General features: G+C 43.8%; 1 protein-coding gene across 1 annotated transcript; it reads right to left on the bottom strand.

Moving 5' to 3' along the window:
- Window positions 1-460: 460 nt before the first annotated feature.
- SDHA (succinate dehydrogenase complex flavoprotein subunit A) lies at window positions 461-20,645 on the bottom strand. The gene is made up of 15 exons (XM_078608913.1): window positions 20,535-20,645; window positions 17,561-17,659; window positions 16,564-16,725; window positions 15,015-15,158; window positions 13,403-13,567; window positions 11,548-11,696; window positions 10,497-10,621; window positions 9,199-9,367; window positions 8,555-8,750; window positions 7,728-7,899; window positions 6,189-6,307; window positions 5,641-5,752; window positions 4,060-4,190; window positions 2,908-3,021; window positions 461-2,098 (listed from the first exon to the last, which is right to left on the bottom strand). The coding sequence occupies exons 1-15, from the start codon at window positions 20,586-20,588 to the stop codon at window positions 2,012-2,014; spliced, it is 1,998 nt and encodes a 665-aa protein (XP_078465039.1). The 5' UTR covers window positions 20,589-20,645; the 3' UTR covers window positions 461-2,011.
- Window positions 20,646-21,257: the final 612 nt, after the last annotated feature.

Here is a 21,257-nt window from a genome sequence, read left to right as displayed (position 1 = left end):
AGTACCCCTCATCCGCGGATATCTTAACATTCCAGAAACATGAAGCAGAATATTCCTGTCGCTGACGAATGGGAACATTCCATTTCCTTGGCTCGGTAAATCGCACGGCGACGAACTCGCGCAAAGGACACTCGACGAGGTGATTGATGCATTGCTGGCATGAAAGGAACGTCAATGGGCCGAGTTGGCAGAGCAAAGGAGCGTCACACAGCCCACCTATCGGGTAGCCACATGAACCCCAAATGCAGCGAGAGCAAACCCGCGAGCTTGTTAGATCCAGCATCTCAGACAGACCGTGATTTTGGCAGTAAATTACTGCAAACGTTATAAATTGTCCAATTTGTAAAACAAAATAAAAAATGCATGTCGGTGTTCATTTACGTTAAATCCATTAAGTACCCTGGGGTAATGAAACCGCGACACACTCACAGGGGTAATAGATGGGGAGACACCCAAAGGGAACAATTGTGTCAATTTATTTACAGTTTGCAAACCAATGAAACGGTATAGTGTATTGATACACACGTGCCAATACACAGCCAGCCACAATTAAATGTAGAGCAAGATGTAACTGTGAGGGAATTGACTTTCAATTTAGAACCCCACTGCAAATACAAGTGGCGACAAATCTGCACATGTATCTATAAGTGTTAAACTTGTGCGGTCTGCTTACTGAGCATAATTTAAGGTAGTTCCCATAACGAAGCACATCAAGTATATTTGTATGAATCACTGTTTTAAATATTGAGGTCATAAGTCTATAGGACAGCTACCAAACATGCAATCTAAGTTATTTCCGGCAGTTCATACAGTTCAATGCATCTTATTTTGAATAACATCAACACTTTTGAAGCTTTCCCATGTGTTTTAAAATATCAATTTGGTATTTATGCATACCAAACATAAAAAGCTTGCCAATGTATTTATGTGAGTTGATGTCATTTTTCAAGGTTGTATGAAGCATGGTGGTAGATTGCTATACCATGAACATGTGATCATTAACTAAATCACCAGGATTAAGTGTAAATTAGAAGACTACCAGACCAGAAATGCGAACAGATTGCGAGACGTTACAATCATTATTTGAACTGTAGGCCAATTTCTCATCGAGTTTGTCATTGAAGATTCTAAACCTACTGTCCGACAACTTACACTCCTGGATATTGGACAGTCTTAAAATGCACACAAGGATCTCACTGATAAAGTTGTATACAATGAAGACAATAAATGATTAACCAATCTAAGAGTACAGAGATGAGTGGCATCAACTCAAAAGGCATTTGGCAGATGACACAACCTCAAAAGCTGTTGCTAGCTTTTACATCCCACAACACATCAACATATTTGCACATTACTTTAACATTATGAGCTCATCCTTAAAGAAAACAGTAAACATTGCCTACCAGTGCATGAGTTAGAACGTCTGGAAAGGTTTAATGCAAATGTCAATGTTCGAGGTACGTCGGTGAAGCTACCCGCATTGCGATTGAAAGGATGTAGCGTTGTGCGGTTGTGCAAAAAGAAAAGCCATGTAAAAAAATACAGGCGACTCTCTCGCCCAATTGAACAATTAAACAAAACGAGACGCGGTGTGCACGCGCTACATTTTGACAAAGTGGCAAAGGTAACAGGAAAGGGTCATTAAAAGTGTTGGTATAGCGCAGGGGTCAGCAATCTACGGCTCCGGAGCCGCATGCGGCTCTTTACGGGCTGCTTCTTGACGATATGTACGTATGTACAGTATGTACTCAGATGCATTGTGGCTCTTGAAATACTGAATTTTGTACCGAATTGGAAAGAAATGGCTCTTCTTGTTATTTTGGTTGCCGACCCCTGGTATAGCGGAACATTTGCCAGCAGTCTCTGTATGTTGGTTCTTGCGACAGCTATCTCGATTTGTAAATGGAAAAAAATGTCCCCACGTATTATTTAACTCACCGGTGCAAATTAATGTTCGGGATGAATGTCATTTTTTTTTAGGTCACAATTTAGGTGGCATGTGGGGCATAGTTTAGTACGATCTGATGGCTGGAGGGATGGCTGCACAATGTTCTTCATCCAATGTGTTGTCAATCACTGGTCTGTAATCCAATGTCACCTAAAGAGGACAAGAAATCCATCTCGATTAACACAAACGAACTATATTATACAAACTTACACTTGGCAGTCAACATTGGTTTTATAAATATAAACCACATCCACTTAACCACGCTCAAAACACTCAATTAAAATCGCTGCAAGGATTTTTAACTGGGCGTCTGAATGGCAACATGACACGCATACGTACGTACGTACGCACAATATCAAGCCCAATTTGTAGATAGATAAACGTACGGCAGTGATACGTCACTTGGCGGATTGCACAACCACCCCAATGTTACGAGTGAATGCCTGATATTGAAATGTCTTAATTCTGCAGTTAAATAAGGAATGCATTTTGGACAGCAAGCTAGGACTTCAATGTAAAGTTATCTTGGCAATATAAGAATAGGCTTTACCCTTTCTGGCAATAAAACAGGTGTTAAGATGTTAAAACATCAAACTGAAACCCTTTGCATGGAATCATGTCTGCATTAACCACATATATTTGTGGTGAACATGCAAACAAAAACATGTTCTGGTAGTATATGCATTGGCTGGTGTGGACCAATCAGTTTCAAAGACAATGCATATACTACCAGAGTATGTTTAATGTTCACCACAAGTATATATGGTGAATGCAGACATGATTCCTTGCAAAAGGTTTCAGTTTGGTGTTTTAACATCTTAATACCGGTTTTATTTCCAGAAAGGGTAAAACCTATTCTTATATTTTGATAACGGCAAGGGAGGGGTCCCCCATGATATCCTCGCAATGTTATGTAATTATTATTTTTTTAAAACGCCAATGCAGCAGCCTCTCCTCACCTTGCCCGTCTCCGGCTCTGCCCAGGCGAGCGTGTGCTTGCGCCAGTGCTCCTCAATTGGCTTCTTCACCTGACCTTCCAACGGCTTCGAGAAGTCGTACTCGTCAATCCGCACCTGTGGTGCAGACATCGGCAGGTTAATTTGCACTCCTTCCGCCAGCTGTGTGAGAGCACGCGGAGAAACACGTTCTAAATTTTTTTTTTTTAAATGGGTCATCAGCTACATCAGTCATCTGTGACAAGGGGCAATGGCATCCAATAGGTTTTGAGGCAATGTTGTTTCAAGCCATATGAATTTCAGAATTTAAATTTACTTGCCAACTGCAGCTCATATATCATTGTGAACGTTTTGATAAGACTAGCAGCTATTTTTAGAAATAGTGATCTCCAACGCAGCTGCTGCATGATCATTCTCTCGTCATTAAATTGTCCTAATTCTGTCCTGTTGGGATGCTATTATTTAACCTCTTAAGCGTCCAGATAAGCTCCAGAACCCTACCCATCACAGTAATCCTGTATAATGCTCTAAAATTAACTTTGAAAAGGGATTTGATGAGATTAAGTTCTGAAATTTATTTTTTTGTGTGCAGCTGTGCTCAAGATATCGTTTTTCCTCTTACACAAAATATGTTTTAATACGTAATCCTCCGTGAATGGACTTGGCACGTTAATCTTTTTGCTGCAGCTCTTTTACGCTTGAGCATCACGTTCACTCTGGTGGGCTGCTATGAGACATGTGACTTCTATGAAATTATATTAAACATTTTGAACATACCTAGGGGTTGCTTTCACAACTAAAATCACATTAAACCAAACACACTGCTGAATTGTTATTAATCGGCTGCCCGCTGACCGAGATGATTTGGTAATAATCCTGGTTTTGCCTTCTTTTTGGCAATAGTGGAGAGCAACTTGCATTGCACCGATCTGTCATTGTATTCTGCGTTTAATTTGTTGAGAACAAAGACGCCTCTGGCAATCTGGGGTTTGTCCGCCGGAATCAAGTCAATTGTGTTCCTTTATTCACCCTTTTGGCTCCTCCGTGTCCACTTCCCAGACTCCTATTTTGACAACAGGCACTCATAATTCACGCACGAGAGGGTTAAACGACGAGGTGAGAGTGTGTCCGTCTCTGCAGGCGGGGGCGTCTCACGTTGTAATCCTCGCGGGCGTGCGCCCCGCGGCTCTCCTTGCGCGCTGCCGCCCCGTGGATGGTCTGCATGGCGCACAGCAGCAGGTTCTGCAGCTCCAGGGTCTCCACCAGATCCGTGTTCCACACGATGCCTGTCGGAGCCGTCGCAAAGCCGCACTCGGTAAGCACGTTCCCCCCCGTGTTGGTTTAATTTACTAACTTTACAGTGTATTCAAAGGGCAGTTGACTCTCAACACCTGCATGCTGCCTGGCTAACTCACATGCCCTCTGCTGGAGCTTTGAGAATTCATGGGCGAATTGAAGAAATGTCGTCTCTTACTTGCAGAAACACAAGTACCTACTCTCTCAATTATTATTTTTCAAATGACGCAAGATTTAAAAGCACCGCACAGCTTGGGATGAGGAAAAGCAGATGTAGAGGCCGTAAATTGTTTCCGACTGTCCCAGAGAGAGACGTGTCAAAGAGGCAGGATGGATCTTGTTTGTCTTGCTCAACTTTCAGCGTTCCCCAGTCACCAACAGAGTTTACACGAGGACAAATTACACCATCAGCAGCTGCCTGACCAGCCAAACAAGAATGGTGCCACTTTTATGAAGGTATTTCCATATGGTCTGAGTGGCTGAAGTTATTTTCTATTTTTTTTTCACGGTTTTATCAGATTTAGCCGTCAGGATCACTGACACACACACAACTGATAAATGTAATCGACTTGCACATACAAGGAAGATAAGCACTGCATAAGACAACGTCAACGCCATCTGCTGACGTGTGAATAGACAAACCCAAACCTTGTCACACCACGGGGTTGAAAGGCCAAAGCATGTGCAAGAAAATTCCTGTTCTCATCTATCATCACATCTTTAAGACTACCACCAACGGCCTCACACTTACAAGCATTCATGTTCACTGTTACCAGCGACTGGGCTTCCCAATGGACAGGGCAAGGCTTTCTCTTAATTTTGCCAATGTGTAAAAGTGTAACAACAGCCGAACTTGAAGACTCAAAACAACATCATGGCCCATTGCATTGAGACCTTTCTGACTTGCAACACAAACCGTACACACACACCTGTTTAAATGCTGCCTTGTATAATTGAACAACAATAACCTTGTAACATGTGTGACATTCACAATGTTCACACCAGCATCTACTCAAGTTTTCCCGCCTCCCCAGAGTCCGTTATTGTTCGTGTGTGCAATGAAACCACCTTCTGATTACTGCGCTATGAACAGCAGGAGTGCAGCTTTTTAAAGAATTCACCCAAATACACAAGCAACCAAATCAGGACTAGGCAAGTTATCAAAAGGGTGCCATACTCTAAGAGGACAACTATTTACACGCAACTTCACTGAATTGAAAAAAAAAAATTCATGCTGTCAATAGGGGGAGTTAACTCATGATGAACTGCAGCAATGTTCCAACCCAGCTTTGTTTCACGCAACTTGAGCCGTGCAAAAGTTAAACGTGTGCATTGCTTTCCATTACAGGCTTGGCTACGAGCCACGATGGCTGCACACACACGTGAGCTCGTACACACAAACGCGCAAAGACGCCGGGACTCAAGTGACGCGCGGCTGACCTCTGTCGAAGGTCTTGAGGTCGTGCACGTGCTGGTAGAGGCTGCTCAGCTGCCTGCAGCCCTCCTCCAGGACAGGGCCCGTGCGGAACACGGCTGCGTGGGTCTGCATCGTCTGCGGGTACATCGAGTAGACAGGGCGGGGGTTTGCACGGCACACTCAAGCAACAACCCCCTGCGCCTCGGTGATTAAATGTCTTGATAGTAATGGACGGTAAGCAATATGGCAGGTATAACCTGATTTTTTACGTGTTTTTTTCTTCAAAGTTTTTGGAAGGAGTCAGGTGCTTATATGAAAGATCATATAATTAATCATCAGCCGTGATCAATTTACATCTCGCATGGTCCTGCGATATAACAATTTAGAAAAATCCTACTAATGCAAGACAAGCCTCTGCTAGTTACATTTATTGATGAAAATGTATCTCTTTTAACATTTGACTTGACAAATCACAACTTGCACCGCGCCACTTTGATATACCTTTGCTCACATTAACTCATGTATCCACACACTACAGATAATTTTGGTTCAGTCAAGAGGACGTCCCTACCTTCTGCATGTTGATACGCAGCTCGGAGGTGCGTACGGACCCGTCGGCGTAACGCAGTTTGTCCAGGTTAGCCACGGACGACTCTCCGGCGCTCTGGCTAATAGGGGCCAGCGCTTCACCTGGGCCAGCAAACACACACACACAGGTGTTTCTTCGTGACAACGATCTTTACAACACAACGATTGGCTCGGTACACCTCACAATTAGTTCCTTCCTCTCTGAACGTACAATGAATTGTAGAGCCAAGGGCATTTTGTGATGTTTAGAATGGCTTAGCAATTGTGGTTATACCTGCTGAAGACCATCATTAGCAGGAAGTGTTACTACTTAGGCCACATTGCCCGAAACGACCACAAATACCAGCTATTAAAGCAAATCCTGGAAGGAAAAATCGAAGGGAAAAAACGACCAGGACGGCCAAAAACGACATGGCTCAGTAACATCAAAACATGGCTACAATTAACAGCAGCACAAACTCTACACGCCATGCTAGACCGGGACCAATATCATCGTGAAGTCGCACACGCCGTTAGGCAGCACTAAAGAAGAAGCAATTGTGGTAACACTCAAAAGGTCCAAAACAATTAGCAAATGACGGCTTGCCCGCATGCACTATATCTTACAATGTTTTCAACTCATGAATCGTCCTTTGGGCTAATGTTCAGACTGAAAATATGCAATCCAAGTCTGCAAAACCAGAACTTTGAAGGCGTTTTTTGAGTAAACATGATGCACTTGCTTGCTAATAGTAAGTCACTACTCAAGTCCACCTCCATCTCTGGCTTGTAAAAAAAAAAGTACCTACTTCTAAATGTAGCATCTACATTAAACTGTTATTGAATATTAGGTTTCTAACAATGAATCACCGATTTAAATATATTTATAAGCCCATTTTACATGTATTGCATGTGACAAACTATGACTTTGAATGCATATATAAATTTTGAATTATATTAGTTGCATTAGTAAATTGTGCAGTTAGGAAATTGTTATTCCGATTTCAGAATCATGTAGCCACTACAGACGCTATATGCACCACAATGCTCAAAAAATCTCATGGATCAACGAATCTAATCTAATAAAACAGCAATCTAAAATCACAGCGACTCACTGAAGAGCCCAGAGGATGATTCTTATCAAGACACACTAACTCCCCGCTTGCTCACACTCATTCCACACAAAGTGTTTGCCACAAATGAACCACGATACCTTTCCGATCTCGTCAAGGAACATAAACCATCAGGCGAACTCCGGTCATCGTCGCAGCGGCTTTTGGCTAGTCATCGAACAACGCCGCTCACCGCATCGTGCGCGTTCAAATGCGCCTCTACGGCAGTCTGGAATGCTCTTCCTTTTGATATTAGGAAGCCACTGGAGCTATGCACTTTTAATTAACCTTAGATTGAGAACTAATTTTTTAAGAACTGCTTGTTGTGTTTAGTTTGTCTTTCCCCCATACCTCCAATGAGTACGGTTGGCTACGTACGGTGAGAAGGATGTTCAACATAGTACATACGTGTTCAGTGTCCTACGGCTTACCGGGCTTGGCGAGCTCGGCAATGGTGAGCGCGCAGGCGCGGCCGAAGATGACGAGATCCAGCAGGGAGTTTGCACCCAGGCGGTTGGCGCCATGCACTGAGGCACTGGCGGCCTCACCGCATGCGTAGAGGCCCTGCACCACACGGTCCTGGCCGTCCTTGCGCGTGAGCACCTACGCGAGCGCGGCCACCGCACACCTCTGGTCAATCATTGTCTTTCGCTGGCTCTAAAGTAGGCATGCCGTGACACTTGCAAGTGCGAGCTTGTTAAGGATGTGTTTCTTCTTTGCGAGTGATCTGGTTGTAGATGTATAATGGAGCTCAGTGACACAGTTGTGTGAATGTGTGGTTTTTCAATCAGAACATTGGGTGAGGGTCGAAAGTGATAATTCCAAAATAAGCATCCACTTATGGTCATCAAAGCAGAATTTACTTTCTTGGTGACACTGTGATTGATCACTTTCATACAAAACAAATGAACAAAACATAACATAAATTATAAAACAAACTGGACATAGCATCTAAATGTGGCTACATTTCAAGATGTTGAAGAGAAACAATGTGAACAATTATTTTGCAGGGGCAGCCATTCATAGGCTGAGGTAAAAACAAAGGACTTGAGAGCCTGTGCTTGAACAGTGACAGGGAGTCGACAGCACAGATGACTGGGGGAAGGAGTTCCAGCCAATGCGGGGAGAGGTGAGCAGCAGAGGGGAACAAGCAACCCCACACTGAGTGAAGGTTGACTGGGGGCGTCGACAGAAAGCCTGGGTTGTCATGTGTACATACACTTAATCACAGGGCCTGTTTTAAGCATAACAACGGCACCTGGCCCTTGTAGTTGGTGGGGATGCCACCCATGTTGTAGTGCACGGTGGGCAGCACGGGGATGGGGTCTTTAGTGACGTCCACGCCAGCGAAGATCATGGCCGTCTCCGAGATGCCGGGCAGCCGCATGGCCAGCTGCTGCGGGGGCAGGTGGTGCAGCTGCAGGTGCACGTGGTCCTTCTCTGGCCCACAGCCCCTGTTGCACCATGGGGGAAAAAGGGGTTAAAGGTTAAGAGGACAGAAGCAGGCAGAAGCCAGACAAAAAAGAAGGAAAGAGAGAATGCTTTCAGAAATTTGAGGGTTTTCAGGTTGACGGTAGAATGCATGTTAACTTTTGGCACAATCTTTTGACTTGATTATAAAGAGCAAATTTCGTAACATTTGGTTTAACCAATTACAATAAATTGCTTAAACTATTGCACTTTTAGCACAAACAAGGCTCAAGGACAAAATACAATCGTACAATTTTAGGCCCATTTTTTTAATTAACCTAACGATTTGGAGGTTGACTTTTTTGGTGATTCCAACTCTAATTGTGCACACGTCACTTCCCGAGCGACGCAACACAATGTACACTATGCTAGTCATCGCGGGGGGGGGGGGGGGGAGAAGAGGATGGATGCGGTGAGCGATGGGGGTCATACCTCCCTTCGCGGATCTCGATGGTCATGGAGCGCGAGACCACATCACGGGAGGCCAGGTCCTTGGCGTTGGGGGCGTAACGCTCCATGAATCGCTCGCCGTCGCTGTTGATCAGGATGCCACCCTCGCCGCGGCAGCCCTCTGTGATGAGGCAGCCCGCGCCGTAGATTCCTGTAATTTAAAAGACAAGGGGGTGGAGAAACATCAGACATGCACTCACGTAAGATGTTAGATATTAAGGTGGCACGGTGGCTCAGAGGGCAGATCGCCAAACTGGCACTGCTGACGATTCTGTGTTTGAATCCAACGGCCGCCTGTGAGTCAACCTGGGTTCTCAAGAGTAGTGAGTTGATGCTCTCAGCCTGGTTACCAATCACTGCACAAAAACACATCACATACAATTTGGTTCAGCACTTAATTATAGTTAAATTCCAGCTGAAATAACAAAAAAAAGTCTGTTATGTGATAAACATGACTAGCAAACGGGGTGGGCAAGTACTGCCTCCTAATGTGTGTGCCAGAGGTCACTAAAATGACTCTCATATGTAGTTCCGTTATAGATATCTGCTTCTCCAAGTTGTTCCCTAACATGGGGTGATGCCCTGCTCTGCAAGAGACCAGAATTTAATCTTAATCTCATAACATGACACAAATGGCACAATTGAGAACACATTTGATTAAATACATGAGAGGAACTAGTATGTTAACCTCGTATGGAGGTTGCTTCTGTCAATCAGTTGGACACCAATAACTTGACGAGTGATTTAAAATGAATTCCCAAATGAGTTGAAGTGAAACTGAGCTGTGTGTAACGAGTGAAAGAATAACAGCTCTCGAGCAATACAAATAATTTTCACACCAGGACAGCTGAAATCCTTCCAAATCTTTAGAGCTCCATGCCAAATGGTGGCTGTGGTGCATGACCGCCCCCTAGTGGTCAAAGCTCAGACTATGCGCTCAAACATTGAAACCGCACAACTTCATGTCAACAGTAGCTTGTGGACATGTTAAGAAAGCCGATCAAATTCCAGACACTTTTTGGAAAAACTCGGAGCATTAAAGTGATATTTTTGGTTGAATTAGCTCTCCGATGTGATTGCTGGTTGTACCGCGTGTCCAAAGTTTCACTCAAGATGCTGGGAGCTTCTTCAGAAACCACTTTAGAAGATACATAGCAAAAGCACGAGAACTTAAGCAGTCTTCCCACACGCAAGGGTCAAAGTGTAACGTGGTATTTCTTCTTCCTCCAGACAACTTTCCAGGTCTCCTTCAACACTGGCAGCACGAGGTGTGTACCAACCTGTGGGATGGAACTGCACGAACTCGAGGTCCTGGTTCGGCAGTCCTGCTCGTGTGACCAGGGCCATGCCATCCCCCGTGCTGGTGTGCGCAGATGTGCAGCTGAAGAAGGCTCGACCGTAGCCACTGTAGGTGCAAGGAAAAAAACACTCAACGTGTGCCGCACAATGCAGGAAGTGATTGTCGATCGTGCACAGGGGTCGGCAACCAAAATAACAAGGGCGATTTTTTTCTAATTCGGTAAAAAAACTCGATATTTCAAAATTCGCAATGCATGTGGTATACGAGACTGTTGCTTAATAAATAACATCACGAAGCAGTCCTTCAAGAGCCGCATGCGGCTCCAGAGCCGCAGATTGCCGACCCCTGGACATACAGAACTCCTCTTATCTGTGGTGATGTGGGGAACCAACGTCACGGACCCGATTATCTGCAGGACTATCTACAGTTTTACTCCACTTGTCTGTCAGATAACATTGCAGAGAAGGTGAATTTTCTACACGACTCCTCTTATTAGCCAAGAATATTGCAAATAGGAAGCCGTCCCAAAAACAGATTAAAAAAACCATGGAGAATTGCGGATTATAGGAAGAGTAAGGCTGTGGATAACCGGAGTTCTTGCATAACCTAGAACTCCGGCAGATACACGAGGATTCACATGTAATAGTGTTGTGGGTAAAAGGTGTTTCTCCTGTAATTGTATTCATTTTTTTACGTGAAATTCACAACATAACAATATACGCACAACCTCTGCAGCATAATTAATCGATATCCTTGCTTTAAATCAGTCGTGATCAAATATATTGCATGAGGTTCCAAACCACTGGGAGTCACAATTATTTTTTACAAAAAAAGACATGAAAAAATGGTATAGAAGGCTTAACACTAGCAGCACAACAGATAGTTTTAAAGGCAGAATTTACAGCAGAATCGAATTGTTTTTCAAAACAGCTGTTAACAGCTGAGCGATTTTATACGACCGTTCTCGCGCGAACTTCTGAGGCGAGAATGTTTACACTGCACAGATTTTCTTTACAGCAGCAGGCTTTTACCCGGTGGCCAGCACAGTGTGGTTCGCTCGGATTCGGTGGATCGAGCCATCCTCCAGGCACAGGGCGATCACTCCCCGACACTCGCCGTTCTCCATCAGCAGGTCCAGCACAAAGTACTCCACGAAGTAGCTGGTGTCATATCGCAGGGACTGCCACCATGACACAATGACAACCACGGCATTGTTATATTTACATGTTGCTACAAACATTGTTTTTGTAATTTTCAATGTTTTACAACTTGTGTTCAAAGCATGAATGTGTTTACTCTATTCGTATATCTGTGACAGGGGGTCAGGATAACTCCCATAAAGATGATTCAGTATAAACAACATTTACGGAACAGGTTGTGTTGCTATTAGGGACATACCCTTGACTATACTGGTAAAATTGATCTAAGGGTTGCCCAAAATCAGCCCTAAATGGATAAGCTTTTTCAGCCAAAGTGATGGTGTCATCATGCCATGTGGCATGAAGTAATCTTTCTGTGGCTCTGAAGGTCAGGTTATTATCGCTAATTTGAATACTTCTGTAGACATGCATATTGGTGTGATTTTTCGGCTAAAACCGATTATTCGATGAGTTTATTTTTACTTTTCTCTCACCGACAAAGTGTTTCCTTGCGTACATTATATCACCGGTAAGCCAGCTTTGGGTCACGCTACTCTCATAACACAACATGTAACCCGAAACACGGGCAGGGGTCGACTTTCATACGCAGGATGAATATAGCACAAGATGGAACCTGCCTTGTGCCCAAAAATAGACAGCACCTGCATCAGCCTTGTGGTAACCACATCATGGCTCTGCATGATCGCTACTCCCAACAGTAACTTGCAAGTTGGTAGGAACAGTATTAAGTTACAGCCTGATATAATATATAACTCTTTCCCTGGAGATGTGAAACAGTATTTATTGTCTTAATTCAGTCGACAGCAGTGTTAAGTTCGAAAAAAAGAGAAAGGTTTTACTTCAAATGTATATTTCTGTATTTACTGGGGTTTGTACGACTACATAGTGCACTAAAAAGCAGTTTATGCCTGCAACAACGTGCAGTTTTTGTTATTGTCAACCTGCCAGAACAGAGTTTCCTGACACGGTGGCCTCATTTTTAATATTTCGGGGCGGTCATATATCCCAAAGCGATTGGCCAATATGGCCATGACATTGGCACGTAACCGCATATTTGTATCCAGCGCATGAGTGCAAAGGAACAAAGCGTTTATAATCCCACCCAGCAAACATTGTGTCCATTCACAGCCCGAGTAGCTCATGTATATAAAACTGGAAAGCCTTCAGAGACGTTACAGGAATGACCGAGAACAAATGCCCCATGTGTGTAATGCTATTTAGGTTTTTTTTACAGGAGCACCAAAACAATACAGTAAAAAAAAAAATTTAACACATGTCTTTTTCTAAACCTTTAAGCCGTGTCCTGTATATTACACATACACGCAAGCTATGCAATACTGTAAATCAACCTTAGAGTGCAATTCTCCTACAGTCATCAAGCGTTCCACGCTATGTCCTTGAACTCTGATATAAGGGTAACGCTGCGATCAGCTGGTTGGCGTGGCGCAATTGCGCGACGAATCCAGCGACCAGAGTTTGATTTGCAGCCATGGTTAACATCACTGGTGTGTGCACTATGAACTGGCCCTCTCCACTCTGGCTTCATCAACCCACATTAACCAGCATTGACAAAGTATGGTCAAACAACCCCCATGAATGTATGTAGAGTGGCCTTCATTCAGAAGTCCAATGATAATGGACTTTACATTACTTTAGAATATCTCTGCACCTAACGCCTGGGCCTGGACAGACCTCCAGGCAGAGAGGGGGTCGTGAGTGGGCTCACCCGTCCATACAGGGTGTGCAGGAGGGAATGGCCGGTGCGGTCGGCCACGCAGCAGCACCGATGGGCCTGGCCTCCCTTGCCAAACTTCAGGCTCTGCCCTCCGAAGGCACGCTGGTAGATTTTGCCGTCGTCCGTGCGGCTGAACGGCATTCCATAGTTCTCCAGCTGCGGGTCAAAGGAGTACATTTCATTTATAGACGTGTGCAGTACAACTTTATGGGCACTCAAAAACAGACATGTAAAGATTCATTTGTTCAAGTTAGTAAAGCCACTGTTACTAGTGGGGGTCACAGTACAATTCGAGAACATATATATGTTTATCATTTTGACATCTCGTTTGTATTATATTTAGATATTAAATCTTGACTTAAAGCTTTCGTGACTGCAGGAATTCATATTATTTGGGTCTTTCGGTAATGTCACGTAGATAGGTTCAAAGAAAATAACAAAATAACAAAAAAACTACGACGTTTCGATCGCAACACAAGCGGTCGTCATCATCCTTTTCCTCTCACCTGAAGACGGTCGCTTGCGTTGCGATCGAAACGTCGTGAGCAATTATTTTGTCTACCTACGTGATTTTACCGAAAGAACCAAAGAGTATGGATTCCTGCAGTCACGAAAGCTTCAAATCAAAATTGTTATTGTTGTAGGCCTGCTACATAATATGTTTGTTGGTCTGTTTGTATCCAGAAACACATTTAGAAATTAAGGGTTGGAAAAATAATATCAGCAAAACACATAAGCGAAAATAAAATGTATGTCAATATTCATAAACTATGGCACTAAATACAAAATCGTCTGAGAATAACCCATGCATTCGGTGAGAAGAATATAAAACACACTAATTTTAAATTAAATACTTGCGACATAAATTTAATTTTAGAGCACAGAGCTGGCATGACTGAGGTTCTGGGTTCACATGCGGTAGCCAGTCTGTCATCAAACCAGATTCTCAAGTGTCAGCAAGTTTACTGTTTCTGCCTGGTTACTTCCGATGGCATGAAAAAAATATTGCATTCATTTGTTTACTTACATTTTCTGCAGCAGGGTGACTGGGTAAGTGCTGCCCCCTCGTGTGTATAAGAAGTCACTTGAAGAGGTTTCAAAACTATTCTTTGATCGCTCCCAACGCGGAGCATTCTCTATCACAGGGTGATGCACTGCTCTCGTATAATTTGTTACGCATTATTCCATCTCATGACGATGCCAATGGCCCTACTGTAACTGTGACAGACCAAAATAACATGTTGGTTTTGAAACATAATTAAGGAGAAAAATGGCACTCCCAACTGAAATGTAATTGTTGAGAGAAATTAAAGTCCTATTAAACTGTCAGCACTTGGATTTTGTTTTGTTTTACCTCAGAAAAGACAAAGAACCCCTGTATAACCTTAAGAGACTGTTGGGGCAAGTGCTGTTAGCGAGCATCTATGAAGGCCGGCACGGCACACGAGGTGGGTGGGTGGCCAGCACCACGCCCGACCGAGTGGCGATGCTTACACACCGCACCAGGTACTCATTTGAGGCTGAGTGAGCGGGTATCGAACGGGTTCGTAGTGCAGCGCGCTAGCCGCGACACCGCACACGCGGACGCACAACTGCTCCACACCTCAATGACAGCCTTGGGTGCCTGCTCCGTCATGTAAGCAATGGCGTCCTGGTCTCCCAGCCAGTCGGAGCCCTTCACCGTGTCGTAGAAATGCCAGCGCCAATCGTCCTCTTCCATGTTGCCCAGCGCAGCGTTTATGCCGCCCTGCAGACACACGAGCACACGTGCCGCGCCGTTCAGCCCTAACCGCGGCGCCAAGGTCCACGATTTTAGACGTTTTTATTGCCATATTATCAGAGGTCTGTTTAGAAAAAGTTGATAAAGGGGTATGCACAGTTCGTACACAAATCGCTATATTAGACGCACTTCACCCTGTACAAATTATCTATACTGCTTGTAATCCAAATAGAAGTGTTCAACAATATCAACATTTTCAAACGTGAAATAGTGCACAAGGTACTATTTTAACATCCCTCCTCCTCTCCCTTACAGAAACAGTTAACCCAAATGTCGCTTTTCCATCACTATCACACAAAAGTTGTATGCTGTGGTAAGTGTTACTCCATAACTGCACAATAAATGATTACTCAATACTTGTTTTTATTTTCAAATAAATCCTTATACTTAAAAAAAGATGAACTGAAACAAGGGAATCAACAAAAATGTTTTTTTTTTCCGATCAACAACAAGATGCTTGACTCCTCCCTCGACAGAAGACTGCTGCACTCCTGTGGATGCACGAGCACTATTTACACCAAATAGAAGGTAACAGCCGCAACGACAATACTGGGTCCACGAAACACTGGACTAATTCAGTGAGCGAGCCTCAGTATATCATTACTATATTCTTAACAAAATTAATCATTTACATGAAACCAACGATAAAAAAGCAATTCTGGAAAGCACAATCCAATGCTATAGTACTGTACAGTACTAAACTGGGCCTTGTGGAAGAGCAGGCCAAAACACCCTGTAAGGGGCTCTCTCTAGAGTTCGCTCTAGTGGAGACCTTTCTGCTAGCAGTAATGAAAAGTCATTGCAAGGCTGCGTCCTTATCTTTTACCTTCTACTAAACTGAGACTGCCTGGTTCGTGATGCATCTGCAGTTTCAGTTTTCATTTGTTAGGTATAGCCCTGTGAGCCATGAGGCTCTTGACTCGGGTGCAACCGCAACAAACAAAACATGAACAAAGAACACCTTAAAGTGACGACGTGCAACAGAAACATCCAGTAAAATATTCCAGAAAAAAGCACCGTATATCAACGCTGTGTGCAAAAATCCCAATGGGATGCAAGTCTAACAATAACAACCATAAGACAATTTAGATTAAGTTATCAGGCTAACTCCAAATTTCAACAAATGTGGCTTAACCATACGTTTTCGAAATCACCAAAATAATGCTATAAAACAGTGTGGAGACACGGCTTATAAATCACTTGCTTTGCGCAATGTTAAAAGTTTAGCTTTGGGAGTGCGATATTCTAGATTTTCGATATTTAGGGGCTCCCAAAAGAAACCCACGGTGTACAGGAGAAGGTCAATCCGCCCAAGTTATTTCAAGGACACACAGCAGTAGCGTTGCGCTGGTGGCATTGGACAGTAACGCACCTGTGCGGCGACGGTATGGGAACGTGTGGGGAACAGCTTGCTGACGCACGCCGTGTTGAAGCCGGCCTCCGAGAGGCCAAAGGCGGCACGCAGCCCCGCGCCGCCGGCACCCACCACCACCGCGTCGAACTCGTGGTCGACCACGGGGTACTCGCGCGAGATCTGTTGCACGGGCAAAGTTGCGAACAGACACTCCTCGTTACCACCCTAGATTGAAAACTCATTTCTTTAGAACTGCTTTTGTGTTTAGTTTGTCTTTCCCCCGCACTTAGCATGGTTGACTACGTACGGTGTGAAAGAAGTTCAACATACATACATACCCTCCCACTATCACACACCCCTGTGCATTAACAAGATAAAAACCATTGTACACTTAAAAAAGGGCCAGATTTAGATGAAAAAAGTTATGCACCATTTATTCCCAACAATATGGGGATAAATAACATTTAAAGGACATAAACCTAATTTCATTGACTTTTAAAAGCTCAGAATTTAAACACACGAATAATGCATTGTTCTTAATAGCCATATCTACATATGATAGTCAGAAAGATCAAATAAAGCAGGCTCGGGCAAGACACATCACTACAAGTTATGATGGCGGTGGTTGACACTAACGATGTAGCGATGAAACTAGCTTGTGCGCACATGCTAGATGGAATGTTACATCGCAGGAATGTGAGAGTTGGTGACAGCTTTCATCCAGCAGTTGATTGATCATGGGTGATGATGATTACAGTGTTTTAGGGATATCAAAATCCTTACACATTTACCTATATGCACACCCAACTTCCTGGCACCACAGGTACTTATTTTAGGCACCGTATACAAGTGGGTTGAGACCCACTTGTGTGTGGTGCCTAAGAAACTACCACAGGGACATAGACTGGAATGCCAAAGGGTTAATTGGCATAGAACCGTGACAGTCTAGGTTACCATACCTCACCATATTAATCGCCATACACACAATGTCAAGGCTACCAAGAACATTGCTTACCGCATCAGAGGATTTGGCCTTGGCATCTTTCTTGCCGTAGACGGTAAAGTTGAAGTTTCTGGTGCTGGTGACACTTACTGACCGTCCCACTGCTGGATTCTACAATGGAAAAAAGCGTTGTATTTCTTGCATGATGTAACCATGAAACCTTAGGTATTCTTCTACTTTATCATCTACTCAAGTTAGGCTTAGAGTTTTGTAATGACCAAGGTTATGAAAATACGCATTTATATTCACTACAAATAAGGTAGACAGTCAACGAGAATATCAATATGTAAACGGCAAAATCAAGACTTTACCTGGTTAAAAAATATACCAATGTTACAGCTGTGAAGTAAATATAAACAATGTTAGCAATCTAAACCAGACATTTTTTTTTACAAAACAGGTGTCTTAAAAATGTGTTACAATAACAGTTGCTGGCATATTTGTATTAAATAGAGGAAGGTGTTAAAAAAACATTTGGCTTGAACACACACATGAATTAGTATATCAGGATGCTTAAAACAATGTTTGAACAGTGAAGTGCACACAAATGAACAGCCAACTGAACACTTAATGCAGCACAGCTGTGAAGAGAATGATGACAATTACAAACATCCCTGCTTGCTTTGCGATGGGTTCATGATCCACCATGCTACCCAGGCGAGCCAGTAAACACGGGCCAAAGGGGTTCACCGAGGACCATCCCACATTCGTCTTTTGCATGAGAGAAAACTGGTTGATTGCAGTCATCTGGACTAAAACTGGATACAAAAAATAATTAACTACCCCTTTGAGGCGTGTTATATATGGCTAAATATATATATTTTTTATCTAGTTTTTGATTTATGGTTTAATCTTACCACTCACAATCAAACCAGTCACAGAAAAATACAGAATTATTGCAGTTTTTATTCTGTCCCATTATAGCGTATGCCCTTTCGTGCAAAACAGGTTATGGCTCTCACATTCACAAAGACAAAATACTTATAAATAATGCATACAGCACATTATTCAAGAGAACATTATTAAAATGAAACTATATATAAACTATATATTATTTGCGCATTCTAAGCTACATCCAAAATATAACTACCAACTGCAAGTGGCATACGTAAATGGAACGTGCCTGAAATACTGATATCCAAAGACCTCACCCACAGCTTTGGAGGTGAATGGTGCTTAAGGACAAACTGAAATGCCTTCCTCAATGTGTTTGCATAACTTTCTAGTGCACGCGAGCACTGTGGAGGTCTACGTGCTCGAGGCGACCACGAGAATGGATGTGGTCATCATCGCAGGCTTAAATCGAATTTAAATTATCAACTTTTGGTTGTTCTTTTTTACTCTTACAGCAAAGTTTGTGGTAGTCCAAACACGCAAATTTAGAAAATATTTTTTTATAGTGTTTGTTATGCAGCATCCAGGTCTACGACGATAAAAGCATATAATAACGTTGCGAAAGTCTAAATTTGCTAACAATTATACAAATTCGTGTTTGTTGTGCCAGATACGTTTTTGTTGTTGATAATTTAAATATAAAAACGACTCTTCTACTTGTGCCTGTGAATCAATTTCGTGTTTCACCACTCCTGGCAAAACAAAATTCTTAATCCGTCAGGTTCGTGCCCTGCCTATTCTAGAGGTCATCCCGGTGCCAAGCTCTCAGAGGTGCGCAATTTAATTAAGTTATCAGCAAGGCACGCATGCCTATCGCTCACATGATGCTCAAAGCAATTCCACGTCTCATTAAATCGAGCAGCCACCTATGACGCAGCTCTCAAGAAGTTTGCTGCCCATCTTACAAGAGCGCCAATTGATTAAATTACCATATTCTCAGATTATAATACGCACTTATCCCCCTGAAATTTGAAAGCAAAGTTGGGTGCGCTTCGTGTAACCGGGAGAATACTCCTCCACCTGTTCATCATCATCTTTAATGCCACCGTTACCCACGGGAACACGTAATACTGTTGATCCATGGCAGCACATGACCACCCAGAGAAGACTGCCACAAGTTTCCTTTCAGAATTATCTCCCCGACCACATTTCTCCCGGTTTTAAAGCAGCCGGTTTCATAACCTCCTGCACGACTGACTGCTCTCTCTGGCATACCCTCATATCCCGAATGAGTGCAACGTTTTTTGAAGGTGTTTGATTAATGCTGGATTGTCCCTCAAGCCAAATCGTTGTTCTCATAGATGGAGAACAATGTTAATGATGCGTTAGGGCTTTGGCTCAAAGCCATTTTGGTGATCAGAACGTATTCGAGTCCAAGGGTAACAGCACTACAAATACTTTTGAGTTGAATCGCAGACGACATTAAGGGTATGCCAAGCAGATACATTTTGTGTTTGACCATTCCCAAGTTGGTTTATAATTGATCAAATGGACACTGGGGTCACAGGCGTGCGGTTACACGCTGCAATGTACTGTACACACGTATCAGATAATCATGGTACAGTACAGAAATATCACATTGTTAAGCTAGTTACATTTCCTTTTTGACGCGACAAAGCTGCAATTTAGACTTCAGAACTACGATACAATTGTATATGTACCCTCTTGTGTATATTAAATTGCATTAAATTCAATGACGTGGCGAACGCCGGAGTCGAACCCGCGTCGCGCGAGTTACCGTCAGGCAGCCCAGCCTCAACCTCCCCTACAGCACGCGCACAGGCAGACACCGCTGCCAGCAAAAGCGTTACATTTCATTACGTTTGCAACACCTTGAACAGAAATTACATTGAACACAGGGACCAGGCCGAAACGTCTGCGCGCTAGCGCGGACGGAGCCGGGAGGTCACGTCAGGTCGCGTGTCCCCTCAGCCCGGCCGCCTCGACCTTGAGCACAGGACGCCGAAGCGATACCGCAACCGCGTCGCTCTCGGGTTAAAGGCAACAATTAATCAAACAAAAGGGGGTGCTGACGTTACACGTTTGTGTTTCTGTGCCACCGTCTCCTGCTCCTCGTCGTCTGCCACCTCACCGCGAGTTTCCTGAGCGTGGAGCGCGCCGCACCGAAGCCACGCACGGCCGCCATCTTCGCGCCTCCCGGCAGGCAGCGCGAGCCCCTCTTTATAACCTCGGGTCGTACCAACTCAGCGGGGTAGCGTGGGGGTGGGACACACCCCCGACATAATCGTGTTCACGTCATTCCTACAGAGCCCGCTGCATTAACTGGGGATTTTTGAGATAGCGAGATGTTGTAAAGATATCCACTCGTAAATATAACAGGAACATTTTGATGTAAATAATGATACATTAATTAGATTGATTGTGTAACAGGGGTAATACAATTGTGTAAGATTGATTGTGTAACAGGGGTAATACAGTTGTGTAAGATTCTCGGAAATCCCCCCTCCGTTAGAGTGACTATGGACGAGGCCGGGTCTTGTGATAGGTGAAGAGCTGCTCTGTGCAACACGTGTAACCCATTCAACTTCCACTCGGCTGGCATATTCAGACACACCCACACACGAAGCACACACCTCCGTAATAAAGCAACCCGCGTCCCCGCTGACCTTTCCACGGCGCTTGTGCCAGGCTAGGTTCATCTTGAGGCCACGTGAAGTGTCGAAGGCTCGCTGGCAGGTCAAGAATCAGACCCAGGTGCCATGGGTTGACTGAGATGGCTGGCAGTAACGTTCTGATCTTCCCCTACTGGACATCCTTGAAAAAGAGCTTGATAGCTCATCAGATTCCTCCAGTA

Source organism: Lampetra planeri, chromosome 31 (assembly GCF_965212315.1).
Source record: "Lampetra planeri chromosome 31, kcLamPlan1.2.h2, whole genome shotgun sequence".
NCBI lineage: Eukaryota > Metazoa > Chordata > Hyperoartia > Petromyzontiformes > Petromyzontidae > Lampetra > Lampetra planeri.
This window is presented reverse-complemented; position numbering and strand designations above follow the sequence as displayed.

Bases quoted from the DNA above. Each gene is read 5' to 3' on its own strand.
- SDHA (XM_078608913.1), bottom strand. From the start codon at position 20,588: ATGGCGGCCGTGCGTGGCTTCGGTGCGGCGCGCTCCACGCTCAGGAAA. The intron at 7,900-8,554 runs GTGCCGTTGTTA...GCGCTCGCGTAG, and splicing joins CCACCAACTACAAGGGCCAG to GTGCTCACGCGCAAGGACGG. The intron at 3,022-4,059 runs GTGAGACGCCCC...TCTGCACCACAG, and splicing joins ACGCCCGCGAGGATTACAAC to GTGCGGATTGACGAGTACGA.